The sequence below is a fragment of the Onychomys torridus genome, chromosome 4 (assembly GCF_903995425.1).
Source record: "Onychomys torridus chromosome 4, mOncTor1.1, whole genome shotgun sequence".
NCBI classification, from domain to species: Eukaryota; Metazoa; Chordata; class Mammalia; order Rodentia; family Cricetidae; genus Onychomys; species Onychomys torridus.
This window is the reverse complement of record NC_050446.1, coordinates 85924171-85939684: the sequence shown is the minus strand read 5'-3', so window position 1 is coordinate 85939684 and position 15514 is coordinate 85924171. Positions and strand designations below refer to the sequence as shown.

Here is a 15514-nt window from a genome sequence, read left to right as displayed (position 1 = left end):
TAGCATGCATATATTTTTAGCATGAAACAATTTAATCATTTTTCTTGTAAATATGGTTTTCATCTTATACACAAACTGTAAGATTATATCTTCATCCAATTTTCTATTAGATTGTTGAGTTCATGAAAGTTTTTTATATATATATATATATAAAATGGCTGTTCTTTAAATAAATTAATTCTCTCATTTATCTTTTTTAGGTATTTTAATCTAACTTTAAAATTAATTATATATATATATATATTGTTATTAGAAAACTATTATATTTATGAATTATAAAGATATTAACTCAATTAAAAATATTTGAACCACTTTTAAACAGATTCATGTCTTGAGCTCATTTAGAAATTATTCTCTGAAAAGAAGACTAGATTTAATAACTCATGTTCCATATTACCCCAGTTATTGCACTAATTTATAAATAGCTCCTTTATTTTACCACTGATTAAGTCATAGGTAAGTCTTTTGATGTGATTAGTATCTTGATGAATATTTGTACTATTGTTTCACTCAAGTAGACATTTTTTCAAACATTTTATTATCTTAAATTCCATTTCTATTCATTCATTCAGATTACAAATCATCCAGCTATGTTGCTAGTTCCACAGAATATGTGACATTCAACTTTAGCCTGCTTCCATGACAACCACTGGAAAGGTAAATGAGTTGGCAGAAACATTTGTTATTTTTTAAAAAACTTACAGTTTCCTTTACTTTTGTCCTGGCCTTTAGAATTCTTCATGAGAATGGAAGAGTATGTGCACATAACTATGCACACAACTATACATATTTGCACATAAAATGTACACATTTTAATTGTAAATACAATGCTCCAAATAAACATCTGCTAAGATCAGAATGTGTAATGTCCCTGGAGAGAGTTGTAAAATACCAAAGTTTGAAAACTCTTGGATATGTTAACATAAAGCAATATTAACATGGATATTATATTCACAAAAATTAACAAAATTCATAAAATTCACATGGATATTATATTCAACAAAATATTAACTTAGTGGTGAATATATAAACATGTTTATATTGTCTTATGCATCTGTATTATGTCATTACTTCTCATAATAACTGCATGTAATACATATCATGATCTCTTTTTTACTAATGTGAAAACCAAGCATTACAAAAGGAAAATCAGTAACCATACTAATGTTTAGTAAGGCTTAAGTGGAAATGAACCTGTGTGTTCTCACTTTAAAATGGAAAATGAAAAATGTAGATAAGTGATATACTTTGTGTCAACATGGTAAGAGGCTGGAAGATTCTTAATTCTTTTTACTGCTTTACAACCAGTTGTATCACAGGTTTTTGAATAACTTGAAGGCAAACAATATTGGGAAGTTCAGTCTTCCTAACATACCTGATAACGAGCTAATAGATTATGGTTTTTTATAGTAGTAGGAGCTATGGTTACTAAGTAGGTATATCATTTATGAATCTCAATAGTTGGTATATAAACACTTGTAACTGAACACCTTGTTTCAGTAAGGTGAGTAATAATTCTTTTTGAATGTTTTTATGGAAAATGAGACAAATAAAATTTTCTTTGTAAAATAGTCTAGCTTATATCTTTTGTTATTTCAAATCCCAAAGTATTCAGAAAGTCTCAGTTGTGCAAAGATAATAACATGATATCTTCAATTGTTCTAAAAATTAGTGAAATGGTAATTTGAATTAGTGTAACTAATTTGGAAACTATATAAAAAATAAGGTATGATCACATAAAATAAATTGAGGCAATATTAAAACCTTCTTTATCAATTATTAAGTGAGGTAAAAGTGGAATGTTAAATCATCACAAGGTTTGCTGAAGAATTTAATAACTTACTTCTCTCATTATCTCAGTCTCATAGCTACAGAGGATCTAAGACTTTACCCAAAGGTTTAAATTCCATTGTCTCAGACGTCTCATTGCAACTTTCATCTCTGTGTTCCTCAATGTGTATATAATGGGGTTCAAGAGAGGAGTGACCACAGAGTAAAACACAGCAAGGAATTTATCTAAGGACTTGATGGGAAAGGGCCAGGCATAAATAAAGATACAGGGCCCAAAAAACAAAAGAACTACTGTGATGTGAGCAGTCAGTGTGGACAGAGCCTTAGACGATCTATCAGAAGGGCGGCGCTGGATGGTCATTAGGATGATAGTATAGGAGATGATTAGGAGAACAAAAGAACACACAGTGAGTATACCACTGTTGGCAACGACCATGATGTCTAACCTGTATGTGTCTGCACAGGCAAGTTTGATTACTCTAGGAAGGTCACAATAAAAGCTGTCAACTTTATTGGGACCACAAAAGGGTAAATTCACTGCAAAGGCCAATTGACTCACTGAGTGTAGGAAGCCGGTTCCCCATGCAGCAGCCACAATGCCAACACATACATTGCCACACATAATTGTAGTATAGCGTAGAGGCTTACAAATTGCTATATATCTGTCAAAGGCCATGGCTATGAGGATCACCAGCTCACTCCCTCCAAAGAAGTGAAGGAGAAATATCTGTGCAAAACAGCCTTTGACAGAGATGACTTTGCGTTTGCTGAAAAAGTCAGCAATCATCTTGGGAGCTGTGACAGATGACAGAGACAGATCAATTAGTGAAAGGTTGGCTAACAGGAAGTACATAGGAGAGTGGAGGTGGGAATCAAAAGTCACTGTTATGACAATAAGGAGGTTGCCAAACACAATTCCTACATAGAAAACAAAAAAGAGTGCAAACAGGAAGATCTGAAGTTCTTGAGAATCGGAGAGTCCAATAAAAATAAATTCAGCCACCACAGAATGATTTGTTTCCTTTGATGATTCATTCCAGAAGAGAGTTTCTGCACTTGCCTTGGAAAAGACAATGAAAGGAAGTCAGAGTTGTTATATGCAAATTTACCCTGGGCTCACTCATTAAGAACTTGCTATGAGCTCTTGCACAAAAGTTCCCAAACTAAAAATCACAAGTCATAATATATACTATGCTGCATCTTTGCTTGTCCTGTTCTTCAGGTAGCCAAGGCTCCCATGTCTCCATGTTTCTAGACTCCATCCTTACACAATGCTACTCTCCTTTCTGCTCTATGTATCTGCATTCTTATCCTAGACTGACTTTCTTTTCCTCTGAAGGTCAAAACACTATGGTGCATAGAATACTCCTTATATTTTTAATGTTAAAATGGTTAGGATAAAAAAGAAATTTGCCAAAATGAAGCAAAAGGTAGAAAATGTAAAGGATAAAAATACAAGATTTAAAAAGATTCTGTGACACAGCAGACATGCATAATATAAAAGACAGATGGATATGATGAATAATGTCTTATGGGAGATATGAGGACATAATGAGTTATATTTCTTCCATTTCTTGGGAAAATGCTGTTATTTGTTTGGATATTTATTTCATCACAACCCATTGTGCTTAAATTTATGTTTATTTCTATACTCTTCCAGATCTTTCTTTACCCCTGCCCACCTATGAATCAAATTACTGTTTACAAAGTCCTATGAAAGTTAGTAACTTTATTTTTACAGATCTAGTTATAAAATAATTTATGAAACTTTTTTCAGTTCTTGTCTTCTTTACCCAGTAAAATATAATTATCCCAGCACTGACAGTACTCAGGGATAGGTTTCCTATTGTGAGATACATTATGGTGTGATTAGTTCGTTAAAGCCATTCTTTAGAATCATACTATGCAAATTAAAGTTGCTTTGAGTGTTTGTTTTAAAATGTTGAAGCATTTGGTCTCACTGATAGAGAAGGAAAAATTCCAGGTTATATTTCCATGAGAAATACGCTTTGGATAAAGATGGTTCAAGGCTTCTCATATGCAGAAAACCAAAATCTATTATAGTGGATAATAAGAATTTAAGAATGTTACTTTTCAGGAAAAAGGAATTTTGATGTTCACTATGGGACATACCTTCAGAATTTATGTTGCTAAAAGGAGAATGATAAAATAGAGTCTTAATCTAGGGTCCTTTGACCAGTGTAACCTCCTCCAAATTCATTTGGGATTCTGAAAAAGACCCAAGAAGTTTTATAAGTTGTAATGATTTTATTATTAAATTTTCATTGCTGCAGGGGTTCTTCTGCATATTATACACTGCTCATATTATAATAATTAAGGGCCAAGTGTGATTAAAGAGAAAGTACTTCTATCTCATTAACTTTGAATTCAATCATCAAAATGTTGTGAATTTCATAAACAATGTTTACCTTGACTTTTTTCTTTCTTTCTTTCTTTTTAAAGAAAACATCTTTGTACTCATAGGGATGCAAATCAAGGCTTTGGGCTTAAGCACAGATCCACTGCTTGATCCTGGATGTATTAAGAAAAAATTCTGGGCTTCATTTTTCTGTTTTCAAGGTGGTACAACCCAATTAATAATCATCAGAATTTCTACAGTTCTAACAATATATTTTGCAACTTCCATGTGGGAGAAATATACAAAACTAGGTTTCACTGGGATTACATAAAAACAAATCAAACAACAAACCAACCAAACATACAAAAAACACACAGAGGAAAAAAAAATGCTAGATTTTTGAGGGACAGAAGATTTGTATTAAACCAATAAATAGGGAGGGGGAATATGTTTACTAAGTAAAATTAGTTTTATTGGGCAATAATTATTGTCACTAGAACACACCTAACAAGTGTCATACTTTTAATATCAACTCATGTAATAATTGTAAGCATTTAAGGCAACCGTTCAGGGTTTTCCATTTGTTTTCTGAAGAAAAAAACTTAACTGAATCCTAAACAATGAAGTTCTACTGAGAGAAGCATTTAACTACTAATCAAAATCTAACCTGCAGTTGCCTGTACTGATGAATTTTCAATTTTATCATTCCACTTACCTCTTTCATAACTGGGAGAGACAACAGTAATTTTAAGAGAAAGAATAGTACAGAGTCTGTGTTATACTTTCTTTCAAAGTATTAACATTTGTTGGAGATTGGTTTTTATGTGACTTGTCCTGCTGAGCAAACTGATTGGCTAATGATAAGCATCATGTGTTAACTAGAAGTCCTTGGAGGATCTAGAAACAGCCTGAGGTTGACTGGGGATAGGAACTCTTAGAGTGTCACAGGTTTTCCTTGGCCATTGGAGGAAACATGGTCTACTACTGACTTAAATGACATTGTTACAAGTACTTGGATTATTAGGTAATATTACCAACTCACTCAATCTAAGTGTGATTGCCAAAAAAGAAAAATTAATAAACTAACATTCAGAAATTAAAATCTAGACATATTAATCAAGCAATGAATGGTAATATTTAGATTTTGTAAGAAGAGCCTAGCTTAAGACACTGATGTCTAGTATGTGGAGGACATAAAAAAATTCCTTGACTAATATTAAAAGTGTCAGTTGTTATGAGTTCTGTGAAGACCCACAGAGGTTTCCTAGTGAGAATTTACTCAAAGTCTGAGAATCTGAGCTTGCTTTACCCAGCAGGGCTGCATAAGGAGATGATTGGACCACAGGTGTGTTTACCAGGATCTACACTTGGCTGTATGGTGTGCTTTGATCTAGCAACAGGGAGAGGGTTTTTTTTTTGTTTTGTTTTTTTGTTTTTTTGTTTTTGTTGTTTTGTTTTGTTTTGTTTTGTTTTTGGCCTCTCCCTGTGGCATGTTATAAAAAGCCTTTTGAATAAATCTTCAAGGCCACTGGATAGTGATCCAGGCCCCCCTGAAGCTATCCCATGTTTCTGTCTTTCTTCTCATCAACTAGGTCTCTTTTTCTAGCTAATATTTTCTTATCCCTCTTTCATAAGAACTCTTCAAAAGGTGGGAACTGACCTCCCACACAGTTTGTTTTATTTTGCAGTGTTAGTTAGCATAAAGACAGTTAAATGTGCTGAGATAAACAACTAAGATTTCTAAATTCTATCTAACTTCAAAAAGTAAGTCTTCTGAAATACTTTAAATTTTACATGAATTTCTGTAAATCACTAAATTATTTGAGGAAGACTACCAGGGTAACAAATTTGTGCTGTTTTACAAGAGGAATATACGAAAGTATTGCATACATCAAAGTACATCTAAAATGACAATTTACATAATACATTGCAAACCCAGCTGAAAGAACACATACAAGTTTTATAGTGTTTCTTTTCCTACTATTTTAATCTTAATGTACATAAGACTATTTTCTCTTTGATTTATGTATTTATATATTTTATTCATTGGATTCACATAATTTTTTTTTGTTTCTCAGTGTATTTATTACCAAAAGGCTGCAACATTGTTGAAGTTATTTTGTTTGTTTGTTTTGTTTTGTTTCTGAGACAGGGTTTCTCTGTGTAGCTTTGAGCCTTTCCTGGATCTCACTCTGTAAACCAGGCTGGCCTCGAACTCACAGAGATCCATTTGCCTCTGCCTCTGCCTCCCGAGTGCTGGGATTAAAGGCGTGTGCCACCACCGCCCAGCTGAAGTTATTTTGTAAAGAAAAGGATTGGTGCATCTATGAGTTTGCATTCCTGTTTCTACAAGTATTTCAATTTTTAATTCTAATGTTTAGGAAAGCAGCTATCAGAAAAAACTGAGTTTTTTTTCAGTTTTTAATTTTTAAATTATTTTTTATATAAGAGATTTTCTAGGCATTTTACATATCACCCAAGGATTCCCCTGTCCTCCCTCCTCCCACCCCCCAGCTTTCCCCTTCCCTCATTCCACCCCCTATTCCCACCTCCTCCAAGGCAAGGTCTCCCCTGGGGAGTCAGCCCAGCCTGGTACATTCAGTTGAGGCAGGTCCAGTCCCCTCCTCCCTACACCAAAGCTGAGCAAATTGTCTCAGCATAGGCACTAGGTTCCAAAAAGCCGGCTCATGCACCAAGGACAAATCCAGGTCACACTACCTGGGGGCCTCTTAAACAGTTCAAGCTCTTCAACTGTTTCTCTTATCCAGAGGGTCCGGTCCAGTTCCATGGGGGCTCCTCAGCTATTGGTTCACAGTTCATGTGTTTCCATTAGTTTGGCTATTTGTCCATGTGATTTTTCCAATCATGGACTTGATATCTCTTGATCATATAATCCCCCCTCTCTCTTGTCAACTGGACTCCTGGAGCTCCACCTGGGGCTTGGCCATGGATCTTTGCATCTGCTTCCACCAGTCACTGGATGAGAGTTCTATCATAACTGGTGTGTTTTCTGCTATCCAATCACGAGAGTAATTAAACTCAGTCACTCTCACGATCATTGCATCTACAGTGGAGTCATCTTTGTGGATTTCTGGAGACCTCTCTAGCACCTGCTTCTTCCTATTCCCATGGAGCCTTCATTTATCATGGTATCTCTTTCCTTGTTCTCCCACTCTGTTCCTGATCCAGCTGGGACCTCCAGCTCCCCTAAGCCTGTTTCCACGACCCTTTTCCTCCATTACTCCTCCTAATCCCCAGTTTGCTCATGTAGATCTCATCCATTTCCCTTTCACTGAGTGATCCCTGTGTCTTTTTTAGACTCCTCTTTACTAGGTAGCCTCCATGGAGTTGTGAGTTGCAGTCTGGTTATCCTTTGCTTTACAAATAGTATTCACTTATAAGTCAGTACATACCATGTTTGTCTTTCTGAGTATAAATTACCTCATTCAGGATCATATTTTCTAGTTCTGTCCATTTGCCTGCAAACCTCATGATGTCATTGTTTTTCTTTGCTGAGTAGTACTCCATTGTCTATATGTACCACATTTTCTTTATCCATTCTTCAGTTGAAGTGCATCCAGGTTGTTTCCAGGTTCTGGCTATTACAAACAATGCTGCTACTATGAACATAGTTGAGCATATGTCCTTGTGGTATGATTGAGCATTCCTTGGGTATATTCTCAAGACTGGTATAGCTGGGTCTTGAGGAGGGTTGATTCCCAATTTTCTAAGAAAGCACCATATTTATTTCCAAAGTGGCTGTACAAGTTTGCATTCCCACCAACAGTGTAGGAGTGTTCCCCTTGCTCCACAACCTCTCCAACATAAGCAGTCTTCAGTGTTTTTGATCATTAGCTATTCTGATGGGTGTAAGATGGTATCTCAGAGTCATTTTAATTTGCATTTCCCTGATAATTAATGATATTGAGCAATTCTTTAAATGTCTTTCTGTAGTTGGAGACCTTCTCTCCAGCCCCTGCCAAGCTCTGTTAGTCCAACAACCCACTTGTAAAATAAACACATAGACATTTATATTATTTAAACTGCTTGGTCATTAGCTCAGGCCTACCATTGTCTAGCTCTTACTCTTATATTTAGCCCATGTCTATTAATCTATACTTTGCCATGTGGCTTGTGGCTTACCAGTACCTTACATCTTTCTTGTCATGGCACAGGCTGGCAGTGTCTCTCCCCCAGCCTTGAACCTCCCAGAATTCTCTTCTCTCTTGTCCCACCGCCTATACTTCCTGACTGGCCACTGGCCAAACAGCATTTCATTTATACAGAGTGATACCCACAATACTTCCCCTTTTCTTTCTTTCTTTCTTTTTTTTTTAAAAGGAAGGTTTTAACTTTTACATAGTAAAATTACACATAACAAAACAATTATCAAGCAAGAATTACAGTTACAATATTAGAGAAGATATCCTATCTGTCTTATATTTGTGAATCTAAGGTTTTATATCTAACTTATCTTTTATCGTAATTGAGGAAATTATAACTATCTAGTCTTCAACCACATCAAAGACCTCAGAAGGATATAATATTACCTGAGAACTGGGAGAAGGATGCAAGCAACTTTCAGGAGTCTTGCATGGTAGACAGAGACAGCTGGCAGCCTGCACAGTCACCTAATGTTCTTTTGTAAAGTTGGGGCATATGTCTTCAGCCCACAGGGGTGGAGTCTCTGGGTCATTTCTCTCAGTGTCCTGTGGAATGTCTGGCAGTTTCCTCTGTGAAGCAGGAACCTGAAGGACCGTTTTGTCAAGCAAAATTTAGTGGTCACCTTTCTATGGGTCCTGCATGTCCAGTTGATCAAGCAGTCCAGGCAAGAACAGTTTCTTGCCCAAATGGCTATTTTTGCCAAGGTGAAGATAAGATATGAAGTGTCTTCAATGCCCATCCTCCTCTCTGAAGTAAATCGGTGTTGCCAGGAGCAGACATGTCTCACTGTCCAGAAAGTCTAAATTTTAAAAATATTTTAAATGCCATATTCTGAAGGTCTTTGAAGTATTTGAAGATTACCTGTCTATCTGAAATATCTCTATGTATATCTAGAAGACTTAACTAACATGGCTACGAGTATGATTATAGATGACTAATTATTAATCTACTTTTAATTATCCATTATAATTTAAAATGAGCTATACAAACATAATACCTTAAACACGAGTAGAAATATACACACAGTATATCAAAATTAACTTTAAGTTTGTATCAATAGACTAAAATCTATACCAATTTAAAACATTTTAAACAAGTTGTTGCTCTTTAGAAGTAAGTTCCTTAAACTACCTTTTCATCCTATTATATCTCTTTCTTTAGAAAGAGATCACATTTATAATCAACCTACTTTAAATAAAAATATTGTTTTTATTTTGTCCCACACCAGATGATATCTCAGAGTCATTTTAATTTGCATTTCCCTGATGATTAAGGATATTGAGCAATTCTTTAAATGTCTTTTGATCATTTGCACTTCTTCTGTTGAGAATTCTGTTTAGCTTGGTACCCCATTTTTAAAAATTGTACTGTTAGGTATTTTGATGTCTAGTTTCTTGAGTTCTTTATACATTCTGGAGATCAATCCTCTGTCAGATGTGGGGTTGATGAAGATCTTTTCCCATCCTGTAGGTTGTCGTTTTGTCTTATTGACCATGTCCTTTGCCTTACAAAAGCTTCTCAGTTTCAAGAGGTCCCATTTATTAATTGTTTCTCTCAGTGTCTGTGCTACTGGTGTTATATTTGGAAAGTGATCTCTGGTGCCAGTGCATTCAAGAGTACTTCCTACTTTCTCTTCTATCAGGTTCAGAGTAACTGGATTTATGTTGAGGTTTTTGATCCACTTCACTTAAGTTTTGTGCAGTGTGACAGATGTGGATCTATTTGCAGTCTTCTACATGTTGACATCCATTATGCCCTCACCATTTGTTGAAGATGCTTTCTTTTTTTCCATTGTATAGCTTTGGCCTCTTTGTTAAAAATTGTATGTTCATAGGTGTGTGGATTAATGTCAGGGTCTTCAGTTTGGTTCCATTTGTCCACATGTCAGTCTTTATGCCAGTGCCAAGCTGTTTTTATTACTGAAGCTCTATAGTAGAGCTTGAAGTCGGGGATCGTGATTCCTCTAGAGGTTGTTTTATTGTACAGGATTCTTTTGGCTATCCTGGGTTCTTTTATATCCATATGAAGTTGAGTATTGTTCTTTCCAGGCCTGTGAAGAGTTGCGCTCGGATTTGATGGGGATTGCATTGAATCTGTAGATTGCCTTTGGTAAGATTGCCATTTTTTACTATGTTAATCCTACCTATCCATGAGCATGGGAGAGCTTTCCATTTTCTGGCACCTTCAATTTCTTTCTTTGGGGACTTAAAGTTCTTGTCATACAGGTCTTTCGTTTGCTTAGTTAGAGTTATCCCAAGGTATTTTTATATCATTTGTGGCTATTATAAAGGGTGATTTTACTCTGATTTCTTTCTCAGCCCATTTGTCATTTATATATATGAGGGATACTGATTTTTTTTACTTAATCTTGTATCCTGCTACATTGCTGAAGGTGTTTATAAGCTGGATGCATTCCTTGGTTGAAATTTTGAGGTCACTTATGTATACTATCATGTCATCTGGAAATAGTGAAAGCTTGACTTCTTCCTTTCGAATTTGTATCTCCTTGATCTCCTTATGTTGTCTTATTGCTCTGGTAGAAATTTAAGTACAATTTGAATAAATATGGGGAGAGCAGACAGTCTTGTCTTGTTCCTGATTTTAGTGGTATTGCTTTGAGTTTCTCTCCATTCACTTTGATGTTGGCTGTTGGCTTGCTGTAAATTGCCTTTATTATGTTTAGGTATGCTCCCTGTCTTCCTGATCTCTCCAAGACCTTTATCATAAAGTGGTATTAGATTTTGTCAAGTACCTTTTCAGCATCTAGTGAGATGATCATGTGTTTTTTTTTCAGTTTTTTAAAAAATATTGTGTATTACATTGACAGACTTTCATATGGTGAACCAACCTTGTATCCCTTGGATGAAGCCTACTTGATCATGGTGGATAATTGTTTTGATGTGTTCTTGGAGTATGTTTGCCAATATTTTGTTGAGTATTTTTGCATCAATGTTCATGAAGCAGACTGGTCTGTAATTCTCTTTCTTTGTTGCATCTTTGTTTAGATTGGGAATCAGAATAATTGTAGCCTCCTAGAAGGAGTTTGGTAAGGTTCCTTCTGTTTCTATTATGTGGAACAATTTAAAGAGTATTGGTACTAACTCTTCTTTGAAGATCTGGTGGAATTCCATGTTGAAACCATCTGGTCCTGAGCTTTTTCTGGTTGGGAGACTTTTAATGACTGTTTCTATTTCCTTAGGTGTTATTGGTTTATTTAAATTGCTTATCTGGACTTGATTTAACTTAGGTATGTGGTACCTATCCATAAAATTATCCATTTCTTTTAGATTTTCCAGTTTTGTGGAGTACAGCTTTTTGAAGTATGACCTGATGATTCTCCAGATTTCCTCATTGTCAGTTGTTATGTCCCCCTTTTCACTTCTGATTTTGCTAGTTTAGATGCTCTCTCTCTCTCAGCCTTTTGGTCAGTCTGGATAAGGGCTTGTCTATCTTGCTGATGTTCTCAAAGAACCAACTCTTTGTTTCTTTGATTCTTTGTATTCTTCTCTTTGTTTCTATTTTATTGAGTTCAGGTCTCAATTTGAGTATTTCCTGGTGTCTGTTCCTCCTGGGTGACTTTGGTTCTTCTTGTTCTAGACCTTTAAGGTACGTGTTTAAGTCACTATTGTGAGATTTCCCCAACTTCTTTATGTGGGCATTCAGTGCTATGAATTTTCCTCTTAGCACTGCTTTCATAGTGTCCCATATGTTTGGATATGTGGTACATTCGTTTTCATTGATCTCTATGAAGTCTTTAATTTCTTTATTTCTTCCTTAATCCATTGGTGATTCAGTTGAGCATTATTCAGTTTCCATGAGATTGTAGGCTTTCTGTAATTTTTTTTGTTGGAATCTAATTTTAAACCATGGTGGTCCCATAGAATACAGGAGGTTATTCCAATTTTTTGTATCTTTTGAGATTTGCTCTGTGACTGAATATATGGTTGATTTTAGAGAAGGTCCTATGGGGTGCTGAGAAGAAGGTGTATTCTTCTTTATTAGGATGAAATGTTCTGTAGATATCAATTAAATCCATTTGAGGCATAACATCAGTTAAAACCCTTATTTCTCTGTTAAGTTTTGATTTGGCAGATCTATCCAGAGGTGAGAGTGGGTGTTGAAGTCTCCCACTATTAATGTGTGGGGTTTTATGTGTGATTTAAGCTTTAGTCATATTTGTTTTACATATGTGGGTGCCCTTGTGTTTGGGGCATAACTGTTCAGAATTGAAACGTCATCTTGGTGGATCTTGCCTGTGATGAGTATGTAATGTCCTTCATCATCTCTTTTGATTGATTTTAGTTTGAAGTCTGTTTTGCTGGATATTAGGATGGCTACACCAGCTTGCTTCTTAAGACTGTTTGATGGGAACTCTTTCCCCAGCCTTTTATTCTTAGGTAGTGTCTATCTTTGAATTTGAGGTGTGTTTCTTGTATGCAGCAGAAAGATTTAATCTGCTGTTGTATCCATTCTGTTAGTCTGTGTCTTTTTATAGGTGAATTAAGTCCATTGATATTATGGGATATTCATGACCAGTGATTGTTCATTCCTATTATCTTTTAGTGGTAGTGTTTGTATACTTAACTCCTTTGGGATTTACTGCTGTAGTGTTATTTATTGCCTTTGTTTTAGTAGGTGTATCTGACTTCCTTAGGTTGGAATTTTCCTTCTAGTGCTTTCTGTAGGGCTGTATTTGTGTTTAGGTATTCTTTAAATCTGGTTTTGTCTTGGAATGTCTTGTTCACTCCATCTATGGTGATTGAAAGTTTTGCTGGGTATATTATTCTAGGCTGGCATCCATGGTCTCTTTGCGTTTGCATTACATCTGTCCATGTACTTCTGTCTTTCAAATTCTCCATGAGAAATCGGGTATTTTTCTGATGGGTTTGCCTTTATAAGTCACTTGGCCTTTTTCCTTTGCTGCTCTTAATATTTTTCCTTTATTCTGTAGGTTTAGTTGTTTAGTTATTATATGGTGAGGGGACTTTTTTTGGGAGGTCTAGTCTGTTTGGTATTCTATAGGCTTCTTGTATCTTCATAGGTATTTCATTCTTTAAGTTGGGAAAGTTTTCTTCTATGATCTTGTTGAATATATTTTCTGTGCCTTTGAATTGGTATTCTTCTCCTTCCTCTATCCCTATTATTCTTAGGTTTGGTCTTTTCATGGTGTACCACAATTCTTGGACATTTTGTGTTATGACTTTTTGGGCTTTGGTATTTTTTTTTTGACTGATGAATCCCTTTCCTCTATTGTATCCTCTACACCAGAGATCATCTCTTCCATCTCTTGTATTCTGTTGGTTATGCTTGCATCTGTGTTTCCTGTTCCTTTACTCAGATTTTCTGTTTCCAGAATTCCATCTGTTTGTATCCTCTTCATTGTTTCTATTTCCCTTTTCAAGTCTTGAACTATTTCCCTCACATGTTTAATTGCTTTTTTTATGGTTTTCTTTAAGGGATTTGTTGCTTTATTCCAAATTTTTTATTTATCTTTTCCTCTATTTCTTTATAGATTACTTCCATTTTTTTGTTTGCATTTTCTCAATTTCTTACACTTTTTTGTTTTTTTCTTCCACAATTTCAGTTTTCATTTTTTCTTGAAAGGCCTCTAGTATGTTCATGATGCTATTCTTAACATCAACTCTTCTGCTTCTTCTATCTTGTGATGTACAAGTCTTGCTGTTGGAGGAGGCCTAGTTTCTAGTGATGCTGTATTGCTCTTTATGTTGTTGTATGTACTTCTGCCTTGATGTCTGCCCATCTCCTTCTTTAATAGGTATAAGAGGTGCCTGTGTCTGAGTGAGTTGCTGTTGGTCCACTCTGTGCTTGTTGTATCTGTGTCCCAGAGGGTCCTTCTGGGTCTAATCTTAGCTTTTAGTCTAATTGGAGTAGGCAGATTCTGCGTCTCAGGGAGCTTCTCTTGGGTCAACCCAAGCTAGTTGATTCTGTGACTCATGGAGCTGCTCTTGGTCTTATCAGGGCTTTGGTACAGTCAGAACTTACAGATTCCGTGTTTCAGGAAGCCTATCTTGGTCCAATAAGAGGTGGCAGATTCTATTTCTCAGAAAGCCACTCTTGGTCTAATGAGTGCTGGCAGATTCCTTGTCTCCTGAGGTTACTCTTGGTCCAATGATAGCTCTTTGTCCAATGCGAGCTGGCAGTTTGGTGTCCAAGCCTCAGGAAGTGGTTGGGGTCTTGGGTGGTTGGGTCTGTGGGCAGGGCTTGTAGATTGCAGAGTCCACTGTGGGGTCTTATTGAGGTGGGGCCTTCATGAAGTTGCCCTACCTGCTGGCTGGCCATTGGGCCATAATTTTTATAAGAGATATTATATTCAATGTTGTCTCATCTGTGAAAAGATTGCTGATAATTATAATTTAGTTATGCTGGGACTGGAGAGATGGCTCAGTGGTTAAGAGCACTGGCTGCTCTTCCAGAGGACCTGAGGATCTGATGTCAGTTCCCACCAACCACATGATGGCTCACAACCATCTACAATAGATGCCCTCTTCTGGCATGCAGGTGTAGTTAGAGTTTTCCTGCCTGGCACACAGTCAGGACAAATCTCTCTCACCCGCCAGTCCCACAGTCGCTCAGACCCAACCAAGAAAGCACACAGAAACTTACATTGTTTAGAAACTGTATGGCTGTGGCAGGCTTCTTGTTATCTACTTCTCCTATCTTAAATTAACCCATTTCTGTTAGTCTATACTTTGCCACATGGCTTGTGGCTTACCGGTGTCTTTACGTGTTGCTTCTCATGGCGGCGGCTGGCGGTGTCTCTCTCCAACCTTCTACTTCCCAGAATTCTCTTCTCTCTTGTCCCGCCTATACTTCCTGCCTGGCCACTGGCCAATCAGAACTTTATTTACACAGAGCGATATCCACAGCACTTCCCCTTTTCTTTTTTTTTTTTTTTTTTTTAGGAAGGTTTTAACTTTTACATACTACAATTACATATAACAAAATAATTATCAAGCAAGAATTACAATTACAATATTAAAGAAGATATCCTATCTATCTTATATTTGTGAGTCTAAGGTTTTATATCTAACTTATTTTTTATCATAATTGAGGAAATTATAACTATCTAGTCTTCAATCACATCAAAGACCTCAGAAGGATATAATATTACCTGAGAACCGGGAGAAGGATATAAGCAATTTTTAGGAGTCTTGCAAGAGTAGACAGAGACAGCTCGCA

General features: G+C 36.1%; 1 protein-coding gene across 1 annotated transcript; it reads right to left on the bottom strand.

Annotated features, from left to right (window-relative positions):
- Positions 1-1879: 1879 nt before the first annotated feature.
- Positions 1880-4874, bottom strand: LOC118581855 (olfactory receptor 4F4). Its single transcript, XM_036184271.1, has 2 exons — positions 4866-4874; positions 1880-2851 (listed from the first exon to the last, which is right to left on the bottom strand). The coding sequence occupies exons 1-2, from the start codon at positions 4872-4874 to the stop codon at positions 1880-1882; spliced, it is 981 nt and encodes a 326-aa protein (XP_036040164.1).
- Positions 4875-15514: the final 10640 nt, after the last annotated feature.